The 26,995-nt window shown below is 41.1% G+C and overlaps 1 protein-coding gene and 2 pseudogenes across 9 annotated transcripts in view; all 3 read left to right on the forward strand.

Annotated features, from left to right (window-relative positions):
* Clasp2 (cytoplasmic linker associated protein 2) overlaps positions 1-13,078 on the forward strand; it is a 177,086-nt gene extending 164,008 nt beyond the window's left edge. For all 9 annotated transcript variants that reach the window (XM_055601779.1, XM_055601780.1, XM_055601781.1 and 6 more), the window contains 4 exons: positions 753-881; positions 2,448-2,654; positions 8,366-8,482; positions 11,363-13,078. In XM_055601779.1, the coding sequence (XP_055457754.1) occupies positions 753-881; positions 2,448-2,654; positions 8,366-8,482; positions 11,363-11,449 (540 nt within the window). In that variant the 3' untranslated portion in view covers positions 11,450-13,078. The remainder of the gene's footprint in view (positions 1-752; positions 882-2,447; positions 2,655-8,365; positions 8,483-11,362) is intronic.
* Positions 13,079-17,716: 4,638 nt separating this feature from the next.
* On the forward strand, positions 17,717-18,221 carry LOC129672371 (60S ribosomal protein L29-like; annotated as a pseudogene).
* A 1,878-nt stretch (positions 18,222-20,099) lies between these two features.
* On the forward strand, positions 20,100-24,196 carry LOC129672248 (40S ribosomal protein S23-like; annotated as a pseudogene).
* Positions 24,197-26,995: the final 2,799 nt, after the last annotated feature.

The following is a 26,995-nucleotide window of genomic DNA, read 5'->3' on the forward strand; positions in this document are numbered from 1 at the left end:
CCTTTTCCTTCTTTCTATCTCTTTTTGATCAACCAAAAGCCTAAGCCTGCTTCCCCTGACACTCTGGGCCTTCTTACGAGTTCCTTGAATTATTAAGCCCTGTATAAGCTGCTGCCAACCTCCATGCCTCACTCAAAAGTCATGGGTTTCTCTCCTCTTCTCTACCTATCTTCTTTAGCAACTTCCAGAATTTTTAACTTGTCTGTCTTTTCTTTTTTTCTCTCAAATTCTGGTAATATGGTCAGAAAACTAAAATCATTTTAAAAATCTTCATTTGGGGCTGGGGCGGTGGCTAAGCAGTTAAGAGTGCCTACTGCCCTTGAAGAGTACCTACATTGAGTGCCAAACTCTGATGGTGGGCTGCTCATAACCAGCTGTAGCTCCAGCTCAAGGAGATCCCATGCCTCTGGCCTCTGAAGGCGCCTGCACTCGCATGCACAGACACAGACCCACAATTAAAAGTAAAACATACATGTAATAGCAAATGCCTGTAATCTCTGGATATGGAGGCAGCAGGATTACAACTTTGGGGCCAGCCTAGGCTACGTTGCAGTTTTGAGCTCACCCTGTCCTTCAGATAAGATAACAAAAGTGAAAGTGGAGTTCTCCGCTGCAAGTGATGGAGTGTGCACTGCATCCTTTATACAGCGTCCCTCCTCCCACCCAATCTTCAGACGCTTATAGAAATGAAGAATGGGAAAACCTTTTCTGCCGTTCAGGGTGTTAAAAACTGTGTAAACGTTTCTTCTTAGCCTACAATCAGGGCTTTGGCATTAAAAGTTTTAAAAGAAATCTTAAGGCATCAACCAGCAAGATTCAAGAACTATGCAGAGCTGACCGTCATGAAAACATTGGAAGCACATAAAGATCCTCATAAAGAGGTGAGTGACCAGCAACTTCAGTTGCTGCTGTGTTATCATGATGGTAGTGCGTGAACCGCGTAAGCACTTCCCAGAAAGGACTCTGCTTTGGGGGGTAAACATGTTGTATGTGTGTGAGCATATGGTCAGTTCTTCTTGGAATTGGACTCAGCTCGCCAGGTTTGCTGGGCAAGTACCCCTACTCACTGAACCATCTTCCGGTGTACCTTGGTTTTGCCTGAAACTCGTTATATAGTCTGTTCTCAAACTCAAAGCAATCCCCCCACACCTCAGCCTTCTAAGCACTGTGGCTGCACGTGTAAGGGAACATTCCACTTAATAGTGCCCAGATTAATCATTTCCTTCGTAAATACTCAATATTTGATATAATGCTTGATCGAGATGGAAGCATAGGGCTGGGCACGTAAGTCAGCCAGTAGAGCAGTTACTGCAGAGGCATGAGAACCTGAGTTTAAGTCCCAGAACCCACAGAAAACAAGTTGGGTGTGCTGGTATGAGCCTCTTCCCAGGACAGGTCAGTGGAGACAAGCAGATCCCCAGGCCTTGCTGACTGGCTAGCCAAGCTGAATTGGCAAGTTTCGTGCTAATGAAAGACTCCTGAAGAAAGACCCTGGGGCCGGCAAGGTGAAGACCCTTGCTGCCAAGACTTATAACATGAATTTGACTCGCATGGTGGAAGGAAAGAACCAACTCTTGCAAGTTGCCCTCTGACTTCCATGTATACCCAGGCATATGTATGCACACACTTGCATACCAAATATAATATAATTTAAATTTTTATTTTTGGATAGGATGGGTGGCTTTTGAGGACTGACACCAGCTCTGGCCTAAACACATACATACACACACGTGTGTATTTGTGTGTGTGTGTGTGTGTGTGTGTGTGTACACGCAAATGTGTGTGTGTGAGCATATGTTCTGTCACATGTAATACATGGATACCAAGACCATTCCCATAGAATAGGTCCCCAGCAACTTATCCAACTTTACTTTCTCTAATTTGCTTTTCATTTTCTAATTAAAATTTACCAGCCTGCATTCTACCTAGCACTAAGAATTTTCTGTTAACAAATAGAGATAACATTATCATTTTTAAGTGTGAACCGCCTACTGGAGATTCATCTCAGTTACAGGTTTACTCAGTAAGGAAATGCAAACAGCTTTTTCAAGAGTTGTGCAAACCTCCTTCCTTACTTCATGTCCTGGTATTTTCTCTTTCTGTAAACCACAGTGGGACCTGCTCATCATTACTACCTGCATTTAAGAGCGCTTGTGTCACTTACATTACCATGACATGAAATAAAGCAAAATAAATAAATGCCTAAAATCATGAAATTACTTTTTCCAACAGCAAAAGAATGGGAAAGAAGGGAGAATGATGAAGTGGGACCCAGTGTTGACAGCTCCTTGCAGTTGCTAGTCTGATTTTACCTCCTTTCTAGCTTTCATCTGTTTACTGCAATATTTTCAATGCAAATCCAAAGTATCAAGTCATATTAAATGCTTGATGAAGTCCCATACTTAGGATTTACTGTTTTTCTTGGCTGGCTTTCCCTTTTGTTTTAGGTGGTGAGGTCTGCTGAGGAAGCTGCCTCCGTGTTGGCTACTTCGATTAGTCCAGAACAGTGCATCAAAGTGCTTTGTCCAATCATACAAACTGCTGACTACCCAATTAATCTGGCTGCAATCAAAATGCAAACGAAAGTGATAGAAAGAGTATCCAAGGAAACCCTGAATGTGCTCTTACCAGAGATCATGCCAGGTCTAATACAGGTAAGCTGCAAAGCGTGGAGGAGTAAGCCAGGGTGCATGTGGGCTTTGGTTATTTTACACTGGTTTCAAGCAACATTAGTGACACAGTCAGGTCTACAATAGTCAAGACAAAGATGTTGCATTGTGGGTGTAAGTGGGTGGGTTGAGTTATGGTACCATTTGTAGTGTTATATAACCAGCACTACCATCCATTGCCAGAACATTCTCATCATTCTAGACCAGCATTTTATACCCACTAAGCAATAAAATATATTTCTCCTAACCCCCTCCCAGGCCCCAATAATCTCTAGTCTGTTGTCTCTGAACTTAATTATTATAGTTTTTTATATGTGTGAAAACCATAAACATTTCTTCTCATTTAATGTTTTGTGGGTTCATTCATTTCATAATGTCAGATTTTCACTCCATCATTTAGGAATACACATTTGTTTATCCATCCATCTATCGCTGAACATTTACATTCTGCATTTTTCCCTGCTTTTTACTACTGTAACTATTGCAGTATTATGTGCATCTAGAAGCAGAAATCTGTTGCCACATCTACCTTGAAAGTGGTTATGCTGATTAACAGTCATAGATGCATTGTGACTGTGACTTTGTCTCTCCATCCAGGCATATAAGCATTTTAGCAAAATTTGGGATTGTATTTGGTAACAAAGCCGCGTACTGTAAACTTTATTAATACTCTACAGTGTCATTTTAGCAGCTGAACATATTCCCTAGCACATGTATTGAGCCTTTTAAAGAGGGTGGATGGCCTACTTCTTTGCTTTATAGTATTTTATTTTTGTCCTTGCATTAAGCACAACATGCATATAGTATGTTTACTTCCACATTATGAGTGCTGAAACCACGTTTCTTCAATGAGGACTTGGATATGCAGTATTAGCCAAGAGTGCCTGTAGCTCCAGGTCGCCTGGTTGGTTTGCTTAGGGTTTGGGAGACAGGGTTTACTCTGTAGCTTTATGCTGGCGTCAGAGTCGTGGTAGTCTTCCTACCTCAGACTCCCAAGGCTGGGATTACAGATTTGTACCAGCATGTGCAGCCTAGTTCTGATTAGTTTGATGCAAAGCCTTAAAACACATGTTATTACTGAGAACCCGTCAGAAAAGCACAAGAACTGTAACAAGTTATAGTTTATCTGTTGTAAACATTTAAAATTAGAATATGTAGGTATTAGGACCAGAACAAAGAAAATCCAGAGACAGTATGTAATATTTAATTGTCTGTAAATGTTTCACAAAAATTATTTCCCGGAGTAGCTAAGGATTGGATTCAGAAAGAAAGGGAGAGAGTGTTAGTGAAAATGGACAGACATGGTGGTGCATGCTTTCAAATCCCAGCACTTGGGAAGTAGAAGTAGGGCAATCTCTGAGTTCCAGGCCAGCTTCAGAGACAGAGGCAGGCAGATCTCCAAGTTGGAGGCCAACCTCAAGAAAAGTTCCAGGTCAGCCAGGGATACACAGAGAAACCGTGGCTCAAAAAAAAAAAAAGCCAAAAATGAATGGGAGAAAAGTTTTAGAAGTATCTGATAAGAGCCAGAATATATGTAAAGATGTATTCTAACTTAACAACAACCAAAAAATTGGCAAAGGATATTTTACCAAACAAGAAACACGAAACACAAAGTAAAATAGCCAGAGAACAAGTGAAAAGTGATGGTTCTCATTAGCCCTTTGGAAACGTGCATCAAAACCCCAATGAGGGGGAAGGGAGCTGGAGAGATGGCTCAGTGGTTAATAGAACACGCTGCTCCCCCCATACACCCACACTCTGTAAAATAAACTTTGTTACTGTTTTCTATGTCTGTGCAACACATGCATGCTGGTGTCTGTGGAAGCCAGAGAGGACCTAAGTGCCTCTGGAACCTAGTGTTTTAGATGGTTGCAAGCTGCTATGTGAGTGCCGAAAATGGAGCCCAGGTCCTCTGGAAGAGCAGCCAGTGCTCTTAACCACTGGTCCGTCTCTACAGCCTCTCTTGCAGAGGATCCAAATTCAGTTCCCAGCACCCACATCAGGTAGCTTACAACCACCTGTAACTCCAGCTCCAGAAGGAACCAATACTGTCTTCTAACCTCGGCATTTGCTGCACTCTTGTGCTCACACTCCCACTTAGACAGATGGATAGCCATATAACAAAAAATAGAAGTAAACTGAAAAAGAAAGGAGGAGAGGAAGGAAGGAGGGAGGGAGGGAAGGAAGGAACAAACCAACCAACCAGCCCACGGTGAAGGTAAAGTGCCTCAATAGCTGAAGGCACAGGCCAGAGCACCTGACCGAGTTCTATCCTATTAGACCCATGTAACATTGGAAGGAAAAGCCAGGCGGTAGTACTTTAGCACACACCCTTAATCCCAGTACTCGGGAGACAGAGGCAGGTGGATCTGGTGAGTTTAAGGGCAGCCTACTCTACAGAGCAAGTTCCGGGACACCCAGGGCAACACACGCGCACACACACAGTAGAAGCAGAGATCCAGCTCCTAGAAATTTGTTCTCTAGCCTCCGCCTGCATGCTGTGGCACTTGTACCATCACACACACATAAACACCCACACATTTAATAATAAACAAATAGTAAACCCTGCCTCGCACACAAAGATAACTGCCATCAGTCTAGAAACTAGAGCCCTGGCATGTTGCCTACACAAATGCCAGGAGTTGTGCTATTGATGACTGCTCTGTGATTCCACAAAAAGAGAATGTCGACCTGGGAATATATCAGTGGTAAAGCAGTTACCTGGCATGAATAGATTTACGTATTTGATTCCCAGTGGCACGACTCCAAATGTTTTGTTTTATTTCATTTCTATCACATGCCAGGTACACATATAGATGTCAGAAACCAGCCATGTGGTGCACTTGGAAGGCAGAGGCAGGAAGATTTGAGGCCAGCCGGGTCTACAGAGTGAATTCCAGGACAGCCAGTGCTACCCAGAGAAACCCTGTCTCAAAATAAAACAACAAAAAATAGGCAGTGACACACACACACACACAGTTAGCTAGGGCTACCCGGAGAAACCTTATCTCAAAAAATAATTTTTATGTATTGAATTATATATATTATGTTTCGTAGATAGTATATATTTATATGTGTATATAAAAAGAAAGAAGCCCAGGGAATGGGTACAGGATCCAGATATCGTGGCACTTACATGTAGTCTCAAATTAGGAAGCTGAAACAAGGTTATCTTGAGTTCAGGGCAGTACAGGCAGTGTGATAAAATGCTGTCTCAGCAAAACAGAAATGTGGAAATGTGGGCTGGAGGATGGTTCCACAGCTAAGAACACTGGCAGGAGGACCTGGTCTCACTCTAACACCAGCAGCAGGGGATTCAGTGACCTCTTCAGCTTCTGCAGGTCACGCATGCGCGTTGTGTCTTTATACATGCAGATAAAATACTCATACACAAAATAAAAGTAAAAATTGTTTTTTAAATGAAAAGCAGAAATAGATAGGTGGTGAAGTAGTCTGAGTAGTGACCCCAAAGATGCCAGGTTCTCCTATGTAACTTATAGGTGTTACCTTTTATGAATGCTGTTTACAAACAAGTTAAGTGTGTGGGGGTGTCGCAGCCCTGGAGCTTCCCGTGCTCTGCTGCCATAGGTGCCCAGAAATGGGAGAGGCACATGGCATGGTTAGGAAGTGGAGATGACAAAGTGAACTGGAGGCAGGTTAGCATGCCAAGGCCGTAACATGGGAGTGTGAAGTTTATGGTAGCTGTTGCGCAGTAGGAGGAAGCCAATAGAAACCAGATTAAGCTGGTCTCAGATTGAGACCTCCCAAGTACAGCTCTGATGTTGTGCCTCTTCGAAAGTTCCTTCACAAGTTTCACAGCCAGAAGGAACCATATCTCAGGCAGCTCCCCAGCTGGTCCTGCCTACCTCATCCTCCGAATTTTGAAACAGGGTCTTAGTATATATCTCTGGCTGACCTAGAACTCAGTGTGTAGATCGGGGTGGCTAGGAACTCAGATCCGCCTGCGTCAGCCTCCCAAGTCCTCCGATTAAAGTCATGCACCACCACAGCAGCCCTTCTAGTTTATCTGCTCTCCTTCATGAAGGAATTTATTTCAGACATAGAGAGTGCTATGTTGTTTCTCTATGAGGTCATGTACGTCTCTGTCAGCTATGTTCAGCCTTTGTTCCCTTTTGTACTTTTTAATATTTTTTTTGAGATTTTATTTATTTTTATTTTATGTATATGGGTAGTTTTTTGTGTTTATTTTTTGTTATTGTTGTTTTGTTTTGTTTGCCTATATGTATGTCTTGAACCATGCATGCAGTGCCTGCAAAGCCCAAAAGAGGGCATCAGATCCTCTGGAACTGGAGTTAACAGATGTATATGAGCCGCCGTCAATGTGGGTGCTGACAACTGAACTCTGTTCCTTTACCAGTGCTCTTAACCATTGAGCCATCTCTCTAGCACCTTGTCCTTAGTTTTTGAGATCAAGAATTTCATATAGCCCAGACTAGCCTTGAACTCGATATCTAGTTTACAGTGACCTTGAACTTGTGATCCTCTTGTCTTTACATTGCTGAGATTAAAGTCAAGTGCCACCACAACTGTTTTTTGCAATACTGGGGATCAAACCCAAGGCCTTGTGTGACATAGACAAGCACACTACCAACTGAGCTCCATTCCCACTGCACTCAGGGTCCCAGCCAGCTTTCGTCCTCCTTTAACTCTCTATTTGATTTCTTTGCAAAGGGTTTTCTGAGTATCATTTCCCACCCAGCTCTCTCCTGACTATGGATTGGGAAACTCTTATAGAAGGCTTACTTATTATCTCATTGGACACTCAGCATTGTTAACCTGGCCTATCCGGGTCACTTAGCAAGCCCTTCAGTATGTGAGTGTCAGTACAGTAGTATCTGAGTGTTACTTATAGTTAGAAAGTCAACAGGGGAGAGGTGGCAGAAGAATTAAACTTAGAGCTTTAGGCTTGAGCGTACAGCTCAGTGGCTCTGGGCTCATTCATAGCACAGAAAACCTAAATTTACAATAGTATAGAACAATGAAATTAGGATTGTGAAAAATGAATAAAAATTAATAAATGAATAAGAAATAATTTATATAAAATGATACAAATTGAATAGTTATGGCTTTTATTATGAAGAGTTTCTCTTAGAAAGATGTCTGATATTTACATGTTTTGCAGTCATTTTAGAAACATCTTGACTTTAGTAGAGATGGAGTCTTCACTTGGTAAAGTGTTTGTGTATATGTCAGATAATTGATTTAGCACTTATGAATAGGATTTCTGTGGACTCTGGGAGAAAATACAGGGTATGTCCAAGCGTAAGGGAAGTATGCTATCTAGACTGCATTTATTTAAAGAACAGGGCATATGTGAAACATGCTAGGCCTGGGTTACAGGGAGGCCTTGACTGCCAAACCACAGCATCTGATAGGTTCTTACGAGGTGGTGAGGAGGTCTTCACTGTTCCAGAGCAAATGCTCAGAAGGTTCTCTGGAGATGTTTGCAAAGGGGATTGGAACAGGGCAGGTGTAGACCTGCAGTTTCTAAAGAAAGAATGTGGTAAGAACACTGGCAGCTGGGATGTGAGGTGGGATAGAGAAGAGAGCTCTATCATTTCATGTCCCCAGGGTGGAAAGTTGGTACAGGTGAGCATTCATGGTAGTGCTCTCTTCTGTCCTTCAAGGTGGCTTTCCTACACTGTCAGAGATGCTAATGTGACTCTCCTCCCTAGGGTTACGATAACTCAGAAAGCAGTGTCCGGAAAGCTTGCGTCTTCTGCCTGGTAGCTGTTCATGCGGTGATTGGTGATGAACTAAAGCCACATCTCAGTCAACTCACTGGCAGTAAAGTAAGTAGCCCTGAGCTCCTAAGGTAGCAGCCATGACAGTCTGAAAACATAGTTCTCTTTGTGCGTTTCCTGGCAACCCTGTCACTCAGCTCCTGGTAAATAGGGCTCTGAGCTTTCACTCCGCCTTCGTTCCTCCAGCTGCCTGTTAGCTCTTTCTGCTCCTGAGGTCTGTGCTGTTCTTCCCTACAGCAGCAGATCTGTGGGTGGTTGGGAGACTGCTGTAAGGGGATGTGACAGCTGACACTCCAACCTCTACCCCTCCCCACCCCTGTGTCTAGACTGGTCAGTAGATGAAATTATTCACAGATAACTTTATATCTCCCAAAATATGTAACACTTGAAGTTTTTAGAAATTTCCCCTGAAAGTTTGATTATCACACCCTATGGGCCTGTCGTGCTAGCACCTGAGAGGCTAAACAAGAATCACTTGCTTTGTTTGTTTGTCTGTTCTTAAGTTTTTGGGTTCATTTGTTTTCTGAGACAGAGTCGCACCATGTAACTACATCTGGCCTGAACTCAGAGCTCACCTGCTTCTGCCTCCAAGTGCTGGCACTGAAGCTGTGACCACCACACCAAGCACATTTCTCATTTATTTCTGGTACCACTGCGGCACACAGGCAGCGTGCCTCACACAGGGAGATGGAAAGAAGAGCCTTCTGTAGAAAAACAAAACTCAGGATTGTGAACCTGATTGGTCAGTAGCTGTCCTGAAGTTGGAGCATCTCTGTAGAAGGGCTTCCTGCTGCAGCTGTAGTGCTGTGATACGGTCCACAGCTGCCTCTGTGGCAGATCTTTATACACCACCTACCCTGGAGAGCCTCTTTCTGGCCAAGAAATGCCATGTCCTTTAAGCCTTCTTCTACTATGTCCACCATCATAGGGACTGCCAAAGAGTTCTCCACCGATACTACCCTCATCATGGCCCATAGTTTAACGGCTGTTGGCCATTATATTTTCCAGACTAATTAGAGCTCCCACCATTACTGTCATTGAACTTCATGGTAAGATCCATTATGAACTTCTTGCTGTCCATTACCGCCATAGCCACCTTTACTCCTATACCACTGCCATAGTGGCCACCATCACATCTCCCATAACACCTGTGCTGCCATAACACCTTCACTACTGTAGCTTCCTGTCTCCCTGAAATTTCCACCATGGCCAAAAGTACTTTTTGCCTCCAAAGTGTCCTCCACAATCCATAGAATGCTCAGATCTACCTGCATGGCCTCTTTGCGATCTGGCAGGCCGCATCTTTTACTTAGAAAGGCCCTTTGCACTTACAGTTTGTACCCATTAGCATTTCTGAGCAGAATTTTTACCAACTGTTTCACGATCAGAATTCTGAAAAACAAATTCTCCCCTTTTTCTACTCTGTCCTAACTTTGTGGTTCAGTCTTGCCGTACTTTTCAAGGTAACCCCAGTTAGTTTCTGTATCTGTCACACCACCCACATTTTCTCCACTGGTGAGTAGGTACTAGGCTTTACAGATCTCTCTGGACACTGCTGTCCTTGGTCCCACTACATGCCCATCAGCCTCATGTGGTTGTTTATACATTGCTGCCTCCACTTCTTAACACAAGACTAAGGCACCAAACCAAAGCCCCTGGAATGTTCTTTTTCTTTTACTGTTATTATTATTATTAATTATTATTATTTTACAATTTATTCACTTTGTATCCTAGTTGTAGCCCCCTCCCTCATCTTTCCCTTTCCCTCTCCCCTGGTCCACCGATAGGGGAAATCCTCCTCCCCTCCTGTGTGATCCTAGCCTGTCAGGTCCCATCAGTACTGCCAGGATCCTCTGTGGGGTGGCTAGGTCACACCACCAGGGAGAAGTGATCAAGGAGCAGACAGCTGAGTTTGGGAGTCTCGAATTACCATCTGTCAGGATGTTTTTTTAAACTGTTGTCTGCGATTCTGAAGCTCAGGACACCAGTGAACAGCTCCTGCAGCTGATCTGCTCCCTGTGGATCATGGCTTCCGTTACAAGCTCTGAGAGTCACTGCTGGGAGGCCAGTCTAGGCTACACAGCAGATTCCAAGCCAGGCCAGACTACGGTTCAAGATCCTGTTTCCAAGAGCAGACAGATGAGCAAATGTTATACTTCTCCCAGCTTTGTGGTTTGGCTTTGTTCTGGTTTGGGGGTGCCTTGGACCTGCGGCAGTCTTGTCCTGGTGCTGGGATTAGGAGTGCGCCACCACTCCGCCAGCTCCTCCTGCACTTTTACTGTGATCCAGATTAGCATGCAGCTCTGACTTGGTGTCTTCAGCTAAAATTTTCTGGTTCATCCTTAAGATTAAAAAAAAAAAAAAAAAAAAAAAAAAAAAAAGTCAGTAAAGGCTATTTTTTTGTATTAACACTACCAGAGCTTGGAAACTTGTTCTGGTCTACAGGATGAGAATGAAGTGTGATGGTTGAAATATAGCTGAGAGCAGCTAACTGGAGATATTTACCTTCATTTAGAGTTTTCCCAAGCCCTAACAATTGTCATTATTATGATCAAACTCACATTTTAAGTAGTAAAAAGACAAAGTAAAAATAGACATAAGGGGTAAGGCATGTAGCTCGGTTGTAGCCTGCTTGCCTACCATGCTTGAAGCCCTGGGTTCGGAGCCCAGTACCACAGACACTGAGCATGATGGTGATCTAGATGGAACCAAGAGGATCAGACAGTAAAGTCATCATGAGGCACATAGCAAATTCAAGGACAGCACAGCTACGTGAGACCCTGTCTCCAAGCATGTTTCTTTCAGATCTCATACATGTATGTATATGATTTCATAGTATTTCATAGTAAATCATTCATATGGTGATTTCATACCATAGTATCATAATTGCAGCAGTTTGTCCAAGTGCTGTGTGTGTTTGGTCCACAGATGAAGCTGCTGAACCTTTATATCAAACGTGCACAGACGGGCTCTGCAGGAGCTGATCCCACTACTGACGTCCCCGGACAGAGTTAGTGCTGTAGATGGAGACTCCCAGGTCTCTGCAAGGACAGCTGCTTGCCCTCCTCAAGGAAAGGAAACTATCAAGTACAGCTTTGGAACTCAGCTATGGTTTCCCAGTTCTAGCTTTTTGTTTTGTCCCGTTTTGTATTTTCTGTAACACAGGGATGTCCTCTGTCTGCATGTAACTTTATGATAGTTATTCCAAGTTCAGGAAAAGCAGTATTAACATCAGTTGATCAGTACAAAGTAATTTTTTTTAATCTAACTCACCATTTCACATGTTTGTACTTTTTTGTCTTCCCATTAACTTTTGCCAGTGTTATGATTGTATAAATTTTTTAAAATGCTGGTTAAACAGGAATGCTTCAAGCTTTAAAAGTTTAACAGTCTAAACTTTTTTTGCCTTTATTCAACTGCAGAAGAATATTTTTATTGCTACTTTTGAGTTTTGTTCTGTATCATGTCCTATGCTAGAAATATTGACAATAATGTGAGACAAAGCAGGGCCACTTGGAGCTCCGGCCAGACTCTGCTGGTGTGGCGGTGGTACGTGTCATTAGCTGCGACTTCTTCGGGAGGACCTCAAAGAGAAATGTCATAGACTCAGCCAGTTCTGTAAGACTGATAGTGTCTGTTGGTTCTTGATCTTGCCACCTTTATTTAAAGCCGTGCCCCTTCTCTGACCCCGTAAGAAAGCTGCACCAAATCACCTGCCTAGGTTTCCATGGGAATTATTACAATGGAAGGTTTTGTTGCAGAGCCTTTTGGTTTATCTTTGTTGTGAATGATGCTTTTTGTTGTATTTATTAATATCAAATTCACTTATGAATAGACTTGATAATGGAAACAGATGAAAAAATCAAGTGCATGTGTGTCTTTGACTGTCTTCTGTTTCTCATTTGATAAACTAATTATTGACATGGCATTCAACCAGCACCTTTTTGTTGAATGGTGGAACCTGGTTTCCTTTGACCATGAAATTGTCTTGAGAAAACCCTGATCCTGATGAGAGAGAGGATGGTGCCAAGGCTCTTGCTCAATAGGCTCACACTCTCTACCTCTTCAGGGCTGACACTTTAACTGACCCGCTTGCCTGTGCTGTCTTGGAAAACTTCTTCAAAGGTGATGTTTTGTTACCTTTTAACATTTTTATTTAAATCACCTCTGCTAAAGCTATTAATTTCATGTGCAGCCAACTTTCGAATATTACCAGTTTGGGTGAAAGGCCAAATTAGATAATTTGGAACCAGGATACTATTGATTTCTCATCTTGACTTTTTTTTTCTTCTTCTTCTTTTTAATCCTAACATAAGGTGAATTTGACTGGAAAGCAAATGGCTATTAGGGAAACAGTTTGCTATTGTTACAGAGTTATCTATACTTTGTTCAGCTGAAAGAATGTAGAAATGTATGTAAAGAACATCAGCTGAGAGAGCGGGATGGATGAGTGGTCTTAGGCTTTTCCTTTGTTTTGTTTTTTTTCTGTTTTAGCGGCAAGAAAAGATAATACTCCATATCCCCTCCCCTACCCGTAACAGTTTTGTTTTCTACTGTTAATGACATTGTGTATTTATAGTTCTATGCTTACTGTTGTGCATATACTGGCAATAAAACTGTACATAACATTACTTGAAAACCTTATCAGTGTAACTCAGCTGATTCTGTCCAACTATGTGATAAGAGGGATGGGCTCTTCTGTAAACATGGGTCTCGGACCAGTTACGTTCTCCTGAATTCTGTACATGCATTTCAGTTGCAAAGATCAGGACTAGCAACCACAGTCCAGTATATATAAGTACATGTGTGTCCCACAGCTCAGACGTTGAACTCCGCTCAGTAGAGTTGTGGATTCAATGACCTTTAGTGTATTTCATAATCATTACTATATTGATTTAATTTTGGCTCTGCTTTAAAATAATATTTTAATTATTGTTGGCAACTGAGTGGAGTGATTTGAGCTGAATAGTAAAATTAGAACTAGCCCTTGGTCCAGCAGTAGGCACTGAAGAAATAAATGAGCTACATAAAAGAAAAGCATGGTTCATTGTTTCCAAACGAAAAGTAACCCACACAGTGGGGCAAGCCTGTAATCCCAGCACTCAGGAAGCAGAATCAGGTGGATCTTTGAGTTGTGGCCAGCCTGGTCTACAGAGTTAGTTCCAGGACGGCCAGAGCTACACAGAGAACCGCAGTCCTACCAATAAAAAGAAAAAAAAAGCATCCATAATTTCAAGTTGATAAGACTGAAAAAGTTATTGATATTCAGATCACTATATGCATATACTTTGACTTTGTTCATGTCAGAAACATACTTAAGACATCAGCTGTTAAAGATAGTCATACAAAGCTGCCGTTTAAGTGTCTTTAGCTGGAGAAATGGCTCAGCAGTTTAGAGTGCTTGGTCTTTGTATTGGTCAGAATTTCAGAATGACTCTTCCCAGTATCTATAGAAAGGGGGAGTTATTCGGATGACTTACAGGCTGTGGCTCAGCTAATCAACAGTGGCCGCCTATGAATGGGAGGTTCAAGAATCCAGTAGTTGTCCAGTCCATGAGGCTGATGTCTCAGCTGGTCTTCAGTATAGGTGGGAATCCCAAAGAAGCAGGCTCTAATGCCAGTGAAGGAATGGACTTGCTGGTGAGGCAAGAAGGCAAAGAGCAAAAACCTCCCTTCTTCCACATCTTTGTATAGGCGTCCATCAAAAGGCGTGGTCTTCCCACCTCGAAAGACCCAGAGTAGAGGTAGATCTTCCCCCTTGAAATTAAGCAGAATTCCCTCAAGGGTGTGTCCCTTTGGGGTTTTTAGTTAATTCCAGATGAAGTCAAGTTGACAACCAAGATAGCCATCACACTCTTCCAAAGGACCTGAGAGTTCACTTCCCAGCATCCACTTCAGATACCTCACAACCCTCTGTAACCTAAGCACCCGCACTGTGAATCTACATATAAACAATACAAGTAAATAAAAATAAAATTTAAATGTTTTCTTTGTTTGGTTTTCTCCCCCAAACTAATATATCGGACCTTTACTGCACCGTTGAGAATTAATTAGAAGAATTTTAGTAGTGTCGTACACCGAGCTCACAGCTCAGCTACTGGGGAGGCAGAGGCAGGAAGGTAGCTTGGACCAGAAGTTGGAAGACCAGCCTGAGCAAATAGCTAGGACCTTTCTGCATAGTACACCTTTTTGCATATTTTTTAAGAATACTTTAATTTTGAGTTTTAAAACATGTTTAGTTCTTCTGGGTTTCATACTCTTACAGAATTCTGGGTGTTTTTTTTTCCTTTTTCCCTAAGCTGTAGTCTAACTCTAGAAAGGTCCTATCTAGTAACTGGCCAGGTGAAAGCACCCAACTCTGTCTTCCATGAGGTGGCTTTTTGTTGGTTCTTGTCACTAATATTGAACAGAGTGGTGAGGTTATTTCTCACTGAGTGTTTTTAGAGGGAAAAAAATTCAAATTTTAAAACAGCTTACATACATCCTACCAAATGATTGGTTTCCAGCTGTCGTAGTTTCCTTTTCTGCGGCTGAGATAAACATACTCTGAAGGTGGCAGGGGGCTGAACGGCCCCCAGCCTCTAAGAGCTGTTCTTCAGGGGATCTGGGTTCAGTCCCCAGCATTTCACAACCATCTGCAACCAGTTCCAGGGGAGTCGACGCCGCCTTCTATGCCCTCCTTCAGCATCAAACATGCACATGCTACATTTACATACATGCAGGCAAAACACTCATCAAAAAAATAAATAAAAAATAAATGAATGAATTAAAAATACTTGGTAAGCAGGGCATGGTGGTTCTCACCTTTCATCCCAGCTCTTGGTAGGCAGAGGCAGGCAGATCTCTGGGTCTGAGGCCAGCCTGGTCTACAAAGAGAGTCCAGGACAGCCAGAACTACCCTCAAAAAATAAAAAACAAAAAGAGAAAAACAAACAAGAAAAGAAAAAATATAAACAGCTTGGGGGAATTGAATTTGAGCTCATAGTCTGTCATAGAGAGATCCCAGCAGCAGGGACTGAGAGAACTTGTCACAGTCCATTCACAGTCAAGAGCGGAGAGCCGTGAGAATGCACACATGCTTGTTTTCTGCTTGTTTTATTTAACAGTTCAGAATCTCCTTCCCAGGGAATGGTGTCACCCAAGGTGAGCAGCTTTCTCAATATAATTAAGATAATCTCCCATAGATAGACCCACACCAACTGATACAGACAATCCGTCATTGACTCTTCCCAGGTGATTCCATATAGCCATCAGACCAACTCAATCCTCTTGAATTTTCTTCTACAGCACATTCCATTCAAAAGTTTCAGGTTAGCACTAGGTGAGGTTTTAAAAGTTACTCTCTTAAAAGAGACAGTAGTTTGGAATTTTGTTGTTGGGATTTGTTACTATTGTTGGGGGTGGGGTTGTTTGGAGGCTTTGGTTTTCTGTTTTAAAGACAGGGTCTCATATAGCGTGGGTGGCTGATCTTGAACTGCTGGGGATCAAATCCAGAGCTTCATGTGTGCTAGGCAAACAGTCTACTAACATTCCCTGCTGTAAAATGGTGGGTTTTATTCCCAAATACTTGTGCTCACTCCAGAGTCCACAGAAAGAAATAAAAAAGTTAAAGCAAAATGAAGCTCCAGAGACCAGAGAAATTCCTTACATTGGCTTTTAGCCCATCAGCAGTGTCAGTAACCAAGAGAAACAGACATACTTTCTACAATGGCTGGCTAATCTTAAAAATGGGAGGGTCATTTGAGTTAAGATTGACCCTCGCCTACGTACAAGCTGAAACCAACCTGGGTTTACTTTAGAGCCTGTCTCAAAAAGAAAAGGAAGAGAAGGAAGGAAGGAAGGAAGGAAGGAAGGAAGGAAGGAAGGAAGGAAGGAAGGAAGGAAGGAAGGAAGGAAGGAAAAATCCATAGACACACTGCCTTTCCCTGTTCAATTCCTAGCATCCACATGGTGGCTCACGACAGTCTGTAAATCCAGTACCATAGGATCTGACACCCTCTTGTGGCTTGTGCAAGTACTGGACACACATGATACACAAACATACAAGCAGACAAAATGCCTGTACTCATTTTAAAAAAATTTAAGGTACTCCTTCAGAAAACAACAAATTTCAGATTCAGACATGTATGCATACCACAACATGCTTGTGGAGATGACAGAAGTATAAGCAGTTGGTTCTCACCTTCCACTCTAGGTCCTGAGGATCAAACTCAGGTTGTTAGATTGGCAGCAGGTGTTTTTACCCACTCAGCTGTATTCCCAACCCCAACTTATTTATTGATTCCATTTATTGAACTTAAATTATTTTTGGTATCACTAGTTCGCCATATTTAATATGAACTGGACCTCATATTGGGAATGAAACCAAGGACTTGATCATGCTAGACATTCTTGCAGTGAAAGAAAATGCCTCGCCAAACTCTTATTTTGTCCTGCTTTGTATATGCTAATCTTTACCCTGGTAACCCTAATAAGCTGGGCTCTCTCACTTGCCCTTCAGAGGACAATTAAAGAGACATGTGATAGGCTGGAGAGATGTCTCAGTGGTTAAGAGCACTGGCTGCTCTTCCAGGGGACCCAGTTTCAATTCCAGGCCCCACATGATGGCTCACAATTGTTTGAAACTCTAGTTCCAAGGGGTCTGACACGCTCCTGGCCTCCATGGACACTGTGCACATTTATGCAGACAAAACACCAATGCATATAAGATGAAAAACGTAGAGACAAATTTAAATATCTACCTTTTAAAACCCTATAGTACATGTAAGTCTTTAAGTCTGTGTATAAATGCTTCCTTCAAGAGATAAAGACCATCTAATAAAAACTCCAACATCAGCCATGAGAAGCCTTCTTTTGAGTGTTTGTCCAACATTCCTAAAACATCACAGGCTATTGTTTGGCCCTAGAAGTGGAAAGTTAGTCCCTGTTACTGGAGACACCAAGCACTTCAATTGCGTGGCTGAAAGACTACTGAGCTGAGCCTGACCTGAATGTCTCCAAACAGCAGGACATCACAGGAATTGAGTTTCCAAATTTATAAGAGGGGCCACCGCTGAAATACCAACAGCTTTGCCCCTGAATTGGATATCAAACAGACCTGTGTGGCAAGAGCAGTGGCCCATAACAGAAGAAAAATTACAGGCACTTGAACAACTTGTACAAGAGCAGCTGGAGGCTCAACATATAGAAGAGCCTACCAGCCCATGGAATTTCCCTCTGTTGTAAAAAAGAAATTGGGGTCCAGTCACAGATGCTGCGGGAGCCGTGGGTTAGTGTGCAAACATGGCCAAGTCCAAGAAACACACCACACACAACCAGTCCCGCAAATGGCATAGAAATGGCATCAAGAAACCCTGGGCACAAAGACACGAATCTCTTAAGGGGGTGAACCCCAAGTTCTTAAAGAACATGCACTTTGCCAAGAAGCAAAAGAAAGGCCTTAAGAAGATGCAGGCAAACGATGCAAAGGCAATGAATGTGCAAGCAGAGGCCATCAAAGCCCTTGTGAAGCCTGCTGCCGCTAAACCCAAGATGCCAAAGTGCCCGAGCCACTAATGCAGCCCTCTGGCTTTCATCGCTCACCCCAAGCTTGGGAAGCGGATTCCAAGCTACATGGCCAAGGGTCGTAGGCTCTGCCAACCAAAGCCCAAGGTTCAAACTAAGGCAGTGGCCGCAGCTCCATCTAAGGCCAAGGCTTCAGCTCCAGCTCAGGCTCCCAAAGGGGCCCAGGCCCCCATGAAGGCCCCGTAGGAAAGACTTCTGCCAATGTGAAGACATACAGACTGGTGTGACACATCCATCTATACACTATTTCCATATGACCAGTGTCCTATGCTGTTTTTACAAATAAACCTGAGGCAAGATCTGTTTTAAAAAAGAAGAAAGAAGGAAAGAGAAAAAGAAAGAAAGAGAGAGAGAGAGAGAGAGAAAGAAAGAGAAAAAGAAAAAGAAATTTGGAAAATGGAGGATGATGGCAGATTTAAGAGCAGTCAAGAGAGTAACTCAACTAATGGGTCCTTCACAGCCTAAACTTCCTTTATCTTCTTTGTTACCTAGATCATGGCCTATAATAATAATAATTGACTTGAAAGATTGCTTTTTCATAATACTCTTGCATGAGCAGGATAGGGGAAGGTTTGCTTTCTCAGTACCTACTCTGAATAATGGTGGTCCAATAAAGAGATACCATTGGAAGGTGTTGCTATAGGGAATGTTGAATAGTACAACTTTATGTCAATATTTTGTGCAACAACCATTAGAAATAATCCGTAGGCAATTTCGTCTATCTATCATGTATCATTACGGGGATGATATCTTGTTGGCCGATTCTGATGCAGATACATAGAGAAAATGTTTAAGGAAATATGAAGAATTCTGCCAAATTGGGGGTTACAGATTGCTCCAGAAAAAAATAAAAGAGGAGAGTCACTTAGTTATTTCGGTTATAAAATCAGTCAATCAAAAATTCAACCACAAAAGGTACAGATCCATAGGGACCAATTGCAAACTCTTTAACAATTTTCAAAAATTAATGGGAGATATTAACTGGCTGAGGCCTAAAATTGGATTTGGTACTTATGAGTTAAGTAATTTCAAACTTTGTTTCAAAAGTTTGTTTCAAACTTTTCAAGGAGATTCAAACTTAAACAGTCCAAGATATCTAACAGTTGAAGCAGAAAAAGAGTTAACTCGTGTAGAACAAAGACTGCAAGATGCTTACGTGGATTGAATTGATCCTAAACTTGATTGTATTTTGAACATTTTGCTTTCAGGTCACTCTCATACTGTGCTCATAATGTAAGGGGAGTATAGTATTATGGACTGGATTTTCTTATCACATAAAGTAAAAAATTGAAGACATAAATAGAAAAGACTTCTTATTGGTATAATGTTCTTGTGGAATGTATACAATTTACCCTTGCTCATTCAAATGTTGAGTTACCTACCCCACTATCTTGTTTCAATCCAGATACTTCATTGTGATGCCTATTCTAAGCATCACATGTCTCAAGTTTGTGTAAACATGCTACCATTTGTTCTCTGTGTTGCCAATAAAAACAACTTGCCAATTCCTGAGCAATGGAGGGAATTAGGGTAGGACATCCTGGTCCAGAGGGGAGGAGAAAGAAGGAGTGGGAGAAGAGTGAGAGGAGAGGACCAGTAAACACCGGAGAGATGAACCGGACCTAAGATATGACTAAAAGGCAAGTATAATGTGGGAAATCTGAATGGGAAGAAGCTATGCAGGCTTGGAGGTTTAGGATGGAGTAATTATTGCCCAGCATTGTGCTCAGGGTTAATTAAATGAATCCTAATCACTGTGTGGTGATTTGGGTATACAGCTGGTTTAGGAATAACCACTGTTTACTAAAATATAAGTCAATATTAAATATTAATAATCATCAACAATTTCTGAATTAATTATAGAAGGTAGAATAAGACTGTCAATTGTCAGGAACAGACTCAGCCAAAATTGTGGTACCTCTTACTAATACTGAGATCATATCATTGTGGGTGATCAATGAAGATTGGAAAAGAGCCTTGGGAGAAATTAATAAGAAATATCCTAAGTATTCAGTTTATAAAAAGAACTGATTGGATTCTTCTACATATTGGAAAGAGAACACCACTTCCAGAAGCACCGACATCCCATACTGATGCGAACATGAAGGGGATGGTAGGTTACAAGTCAGACGGAATAAGCCGGGCGATCAAAAGTCCATACACCTCAGTTCAGAAATCAGAATCCTATGGCATTATGAGATTTTCCTGAATCTCTTAATATAATTATGGATTCTTTATATACAGAAAGAGTTGTTTTGCATATAAAGACTGCTGAATTTGTTGCTGATAACTCAGAACTAACCTTGTTATTTATGTGATTAGAACAGGCCATCAGAAGTAAAAACTATCCATTGTATTTGGTCTAATACAGGTTTGCCAGGTCCATTGGCACAAGGAAATGAGGAAATTGATCAATTACTACTAGAGATGTGTTAGAAGCCTCCAAATTTCATGAGAAGCATGTTAATGGGGAAGGTTTAAAGAAAAAATTTCTATCACTCAGCAACAAGCCAAAGAAATTTTTTTTAAATGTGCTACATGTTCTCTATACAACCAAATTCCGTTAGCTACTGGTAGTAACCCTAAGGGAACCAAACAAAATGAAATCTAGCAAATGTATGTTTTTCATTTTGCAAAATTTAAAAAACAAAGGTATATACACCACACCATTGACACGTACTCAAGGTTTCAATGGGCAACTGCTGTAAGTTCTGAAAAGGCTGATTGTGTAATTACACACTTACTAGAAATAATGACAAATACGGAGATGCCTGTACAAACTAAGACTGATAATGTTCCCACATATGCATCCAATAAGATGAAACAATTCTTTGCATATTTCAATGAAAAGTGCAAACAATCCTTCAGGACAATCAACTGTAGAAAGAGCCAATCATATCTTAAAAGAGATGTTTATTTTACAAAAAGGAAGAGTAAGAAAAAAACCTCAGGGACAGACTTTAAATAACGCTTTATTAACTCTAAATTTTCATTTTATTTGTTTTTTGTTTTATTTTATTTTATGTACATTGGTATTTGACTACATGTATGTCTATGTGAGGGTGTCAAATCACCTGGAACAGTAGTTAGAGACAGTTGTGAGCTACCATGTGGGTGCTGGGAATTGAACCCAGGTCCTCTGGAGGAGCAGTCAGTGCTCTTAAACGGGCTCTCTCCAGCCCAACTCTAAATTTTCTTAATGTTAGTGAGAAGGGAACAACAGCAGCTGAGAGACACTGAGTTATTAAAAAAAACAAAACTGAAGAACTAGGGGAATCAACATACTATAAGGATGTGTTGACATTAAAATGGAAACCTGCAATAGTTTTGAGATGGTGACATGGTTATGCTTATGTATCTATGGAGGATGACAGAATATGGTTACCAATAAAACTTATAAAGATTAGGTCTGACCAGGGATAACTTCTATCACCTGAGACATGAATGTCTTCACAAAGCAAATAGCCAGGTGATTCACTCTCACAGACTGCCTCAGTTACTAATTTTTCCAAAAGTTGCATCCAAAACATCTTCAAAAGGTCTAGCCCAAAGAAGAAGCAACACAGAACCTGGATAGACAACACAGAGTACTAGATAGACAACACAAGAGACTAGAAGAGTGGACTCTAGGGACTGCTTCTAGAAAGGTCTACAACCCCCTTTACCTAATAACCTTCTTTCTCCCCTACCTCTCTCCAGTGGGTGGAAGGAAGGCAGAAGTGTCTAGGAACCCTACATAGAGCAGGTGTGCTGAAAAATCTCCGCCTGCAGTCATGACACGCCAGCCCTAAGGATACAGTAGTGGCACATATATCTTGGCAGTAACCAACAGCTCTCTGCTTAGACTTAAGACAGGCTGGGCAAGAAGGAAATGCTTCAATGAGCTGCTCTCACACTGGGCAAGTGTGTCCTTGTATCTTCAGTAGTTAATTCTGTGCTGGTAGAGAGCTGGCAGAATTTTGGTATTGTCATTTCTATGGGTCATCACCAGTTTTCTATTTGTAAATGCTTGTCCTGCCTCACCTGCCAAAGGGCACCCCAGAAGAGATGGATTGGGCTTTGTCTTGTTCCTGATTGTTTCAGACTGGAATATGGATTTTGTGTAATAGAGAGCTGACAGTCCAGAGCTGGGGCAGGAAGTACAGAAGTGAGACTTGGGATGGGGATAATCACATGAATCAAAAAGATGCCAAGGAAGGCAGAAGGGAGAGAGATACAGCTGGAAGAAGCAGTGAGTTCCAGATGGAGACAGGATGGTGGATCAATTAGGATTAAGTTAGTAGCTAGCTGAGAGACTGCTTCAGCAAAAGGCCAGTAACTTTAAACTATATTAAAGTCTTCGTCTTTTAATTAAACTCCAAGCAGGATTGACAAAAGACCTCTAATATCCAGGGCCTGATGTGTGGCAGGAAATCCAGGCTTAGGCACTAGATTCAGGTTTAAGACACAGGCTCAGGACAGGAGACCCAGAAGAGAGAATCCAGACATGGAAGCACAGGTTGGTGGCAGTGGTTTCCCGGCAGCCACGTGCTGCTCTGTGAGCTGGTAACATGCTCAGAGAAGGCAGTCCCCAGAGGACAGAGTTTAGAGAAACTTAAGTACAGAAATAAATATTAAAGTATAGAAGCAGTAAAAGAGAAACAAGTAGAAATGTTTTGTAAGTGGGCATAGACACTGAAGAAGAAGGAGATAGGAAGACCTGGAGGGGGCAGGAGCTCCACAAAGAGAGCAACAGAACCAAAAAATCTGGGCAAAGGTGTCTTTTCTGAGACTCATACTTCAACCAAGGCCCATGCATGGAGATAATCTAGAACCCCTGCACAGATGTAGCCCAAGGCAGCTCAGTCTCCAAGTGGGTTCTCTAGTAATGGGAACAGGAACTGTCTCTGACATGAACTCAGTAGCTGGCTCTTTGATCACCTCCCCTGAGGGGGAGTAGCCTTATCAGGCCACAGAGGAAAACAGTGCAGCCAGTCCTGTTGAGACCTGATAGGCTAGGATCAGAAGGAAGGGGAGAAGGATCTCCCCTATCAGTGGACTTGGAGAGAGGCATGGGAGGAGAAAAGGGAAGGAGGGTGGGACTGGGAGGGGATGAGGAAGGGGACTACAGCAGGGATACAAAGTGAATAAACTGAAATTTTTAAGATATAAATAAAATATATATTTTCAAGATTTGATATGTGTATATATATTCATATATATATGTGTGTGTATACACATATATATATGTGTATACACACATACATATATGTATACACACACACATATATATATATATATTTCATTATCTTTCTTTTCTTCTTTTCCTTTCTTTCTTTCTTTCTTTCTTTCTTTCTCTTTCCTTCCTTCCTTCTTTCTTTCTTTCTTTCCTTTCTTTTTTTCTTCTTTGATATTAAAGAAAATTGAGACAGAGTTTCTCTGTATAGCACTAGCTGTCCTGGACTTGCTTTGTAGTCCAGGCTGGCAGGGAACATAGATCCACCTGCCTCTACCTCCCAAGTGCTGGAATTAAAGGCCTGCATTATCACCGCCCAGCTTTTCTTGGTTTTTTGCTTTTTTGTTTTTTAATTTTTTTTCCTTCTCCCTAATAGCAGGAACAACTCAATATTAAAGATCCCTTCATGGAAATATTGTTTTTGTTTTTCCCCGATAGTGGGAATAACTCATTATCAATGGATATGATAATGAGGGTTTATATGGATGACATCTTACTGGCTCATTATGATACAGATACCTTAGGAAAAAAATGTTTGTTGCTTTTTCTATGGGGCCCATGGTGCCGGCAAGGTGAGTAAGTGTGGTCTCTGTACTGCCAGGAAGCTCTGCAGTCACTGACCAGAAGTGGCATGATAAACAATACAAGAAAGACCACTTGGGACAGATCTGAATGCCAATTCTTTAGGAGGTGCCCCTCATGCAAAGAGAATTGTGTGGAAAAAGTAGGGGTTAAAGACAAACAGCCAAAATCTGCTATCCAGAAGTGTGTCAGGGTAAAGCTCATCAAAAACAGCAAGATCACAGCCTTCATGCCCCATGAACTGATTGAACTTCATCGAGGAAAATGGTTAAGTTCTGGTTGCTGGATTTGGTTGAGAAGGTCATGCTGTAAGTAACTTTCCTGAAGTTTGGAGTCTGCTTTAAGCCAGTGTGTCTCTCTTGGCCCTATACAAAGGCAAGAAGGAAAGACCAAGATCATAAATTTTGACAATGGAAACACAGCAATAAACTTTCATATTCTGAAAACAAGAAAGAAAAGAAAAAAAATGTTTGTTGAAGTAAAGAGAATTTTGCTTTGTTGGAAATTACAAATTGATCCTGAAAAAGCACAAAGAGAAGATTCTATTATCTAGGATATAGGATAGCTGTACAGAAAATCCAGCCACAAAAGGTACAAGTCAGAAGAGATCAATTACAAACTCTGAAGGAGTTAAAAATTACTGGGAGATATTAACTGGCTACAGCCCACAATTGGATTAATTACTCAAGAGGTAAGTAATTTATTTCAAGTCCAAGAAAATTATCAGGTGAGGCTAAGAGAGAATTGGCTCTGTTAGAAAAGAAACTATAGGATGCTCATGTGGACCACTTGCAGCCCAAGCTTTATTGTATTTTGGCTATTTTACCTTCTACTCATTCTCCCACAGGAATTCTTATGCAGAGAGAAGATCATATCTTAGAATGGATATTGTTTAGCACACGAGCAGAGTTAAAAATTAAAGACCTATGTAGAAAATGTTTCTGAATTGATTCTGAAAGGAAAAGCTTCAGAATCGATTTCATTGGTTAGCAGGAAGAGAGATTACAGCGACTTATACTAATGCTGAAATTACCTCATTGTGGGTAATCAGTGAAGACTGGCAATGAGCTTGCAGTAATTTTGTGGGGAGAAATTAACAAGTACCCCAAAAGCAAGCAACTTCAATTTACAAAAAGAAGTAGTTGGGTTCTTTCTCATATTGTAAGAGGAAGACCAATTTCTAAAGCTCCTACCTTTTATACAAATGCCAATAAATTAGAAACAGCAGGTTATAAATCAGGAAATTGAAGTAAAATAATCCAAAGCCCATATGCTTCAGTTAAAAACACAGAACTATATGCTATTCTCATGGTCCTTCTTGGTTTTCCAGAATATCTTAATGTAGTTACTGACTCTCAATAAGCAGAAAGGTTTGTTTTGCATATAGAAACTGCTGAACTTATTCCAGGTGCTTCAGACTTAACTTTGTTATTTATATAAGTATTACAAAGTATTACTTTGTATAAGTATAACAAAGCATTATATGTAACCCATATTCAATCTCATACAGGTTCGCCAGGATATTGGCACTAGGAAATGCTATAGAACAATTATTAGTATATTAGTAGGAAATGTATTAAATCTTCAAATTTTCATAAAAGGAATCATGTAAATAGTAGAAGTTTAAAGAAAAAATTCCTATAACCAGATGACCTCATGACAAGCCAAGGAAATTTTTAAAAAAATTGTCCTACTTGTTCTTTATATAATCAATCTCCATTATTTGCCAGAAGTAACCCTAAAGGGACCCAAAGAAATGAAATTTTGCAGATGGATATGTTTCATTTTGCAGAGTTTGGAAAATTTAGTGATGTACATAATACAATTGATACCTATTCGGGATTCCAATAGCTTCTGACTCGAGTTCTGAAAAGACTGATTCTGTTTATTAGAGGTGATGACTATCTTAACCTTTACAGATTAAACTGATAAATCTCCAACATATATATCCAGTAACATGCAACAATGTTTAACTATTATAACCTAAAACATACAAGTATACTGTATAAACCTACAGATCAAGCAATTGTAGAAAGAGCTAGCTGTACTTTGAAGAAGATGTGCATAAAAGTGGGATATGAGATCGCCCAGAAATAGATTACATAATATATTATTAGCTTTAAATTTTTAAAATATCAATGAGACAGGTAGCACAGCTGCTGAAAACACTGAATAAAAAAAAAAACAAAACAAAACAAAAAACAAAAACAAAAACTGATGAGTTAAAGCAGCCTATATACTTTAAGGATATGTTAACCTCAGAGTGGAAATTAGAAAATGCATTCCACTGGGGAAGAGGATACATTTTTATTTTTACATAAAACAAAAAGCTATGAGTTCCTGAAAATTTAGTGAAGATTAGATTTGACCATGAGAGACCTCCTGAAAATCTTGGCTGCTGACATGGAAGAAGAGACCCAGAAGGTGGCTCAGATGCTGCTACTCCTTTGTGGTGGGTCAGGAGACTGGCTGTTATGTCTCTGCAGTAGCCAATGAATCAATGGACTGGACTGGCTATTGTGAATATAATTTCTTACCTGAAAGTTCTCATAATTGTTCTTATTGTGTATACTTTATTGATGTTAGAGTTAAAGCCATTTCCTGGGCTAAAAGGGGGAGATATTAGGATGATATTCCCTCATATTAAGTGTTTCCCTGTATTTTCCATTGTTAATTCTGTGCTGGCAGAGAGCTAAGTGCTAAGTGCTGGCAGGATTTTGGTATTGTCATTTCTATGGTCCATCACCAGTTTTCTATTTGTAAATGCTTGTCCTTTCTCTCCTGCCAAAGGGCAACCCAGAAGAGATGGATTGAGCATTGTCTTACAGCTGAATGGTTCCGACTGGAATGTGGCTTCCTGTGTAATAAAAAACTGATGGCCCAGAGCTGGGACAGAAAGTAGGGGGTTTGGCAAGACTTCTGGGCAGACACAGGAGAGGCAGGAGACACAGGAAAAAGTGGAAGAGACCGGAAGGGAAACAGATGAAGTTGGAAGCAAGCAGTGAGAACCATGTGGAGAAATGGCTGGCAGATAAATTGGGATACATTACTAGCTAGCTGAGAGATGCCCCAGCAAAGGCCAAGAGCTTTAAACTATATAGAAGTCTCCATGTCTTAATTAAACCACCAGTGCCTAGTGAAGTCATGGATCTCATCTATCTATCTATCTATCTATCTATCTATCTATCTATCTATCTATC

The sequence above is a fragment of the Psammomys obesus genome, unplaced genomic scaffold (genome assembly GCF_907164565.1).
Source record: "Psammomys obesus unplaced genomic scaffold, mPsaObe1.curated_primary_1811, whole genome shotgun sequence".
NCBI lineage: Eukaryota > Metazoa > Chordata > Mammalia > Rodentia > Muridae > Psammomys > Psammomys obesus.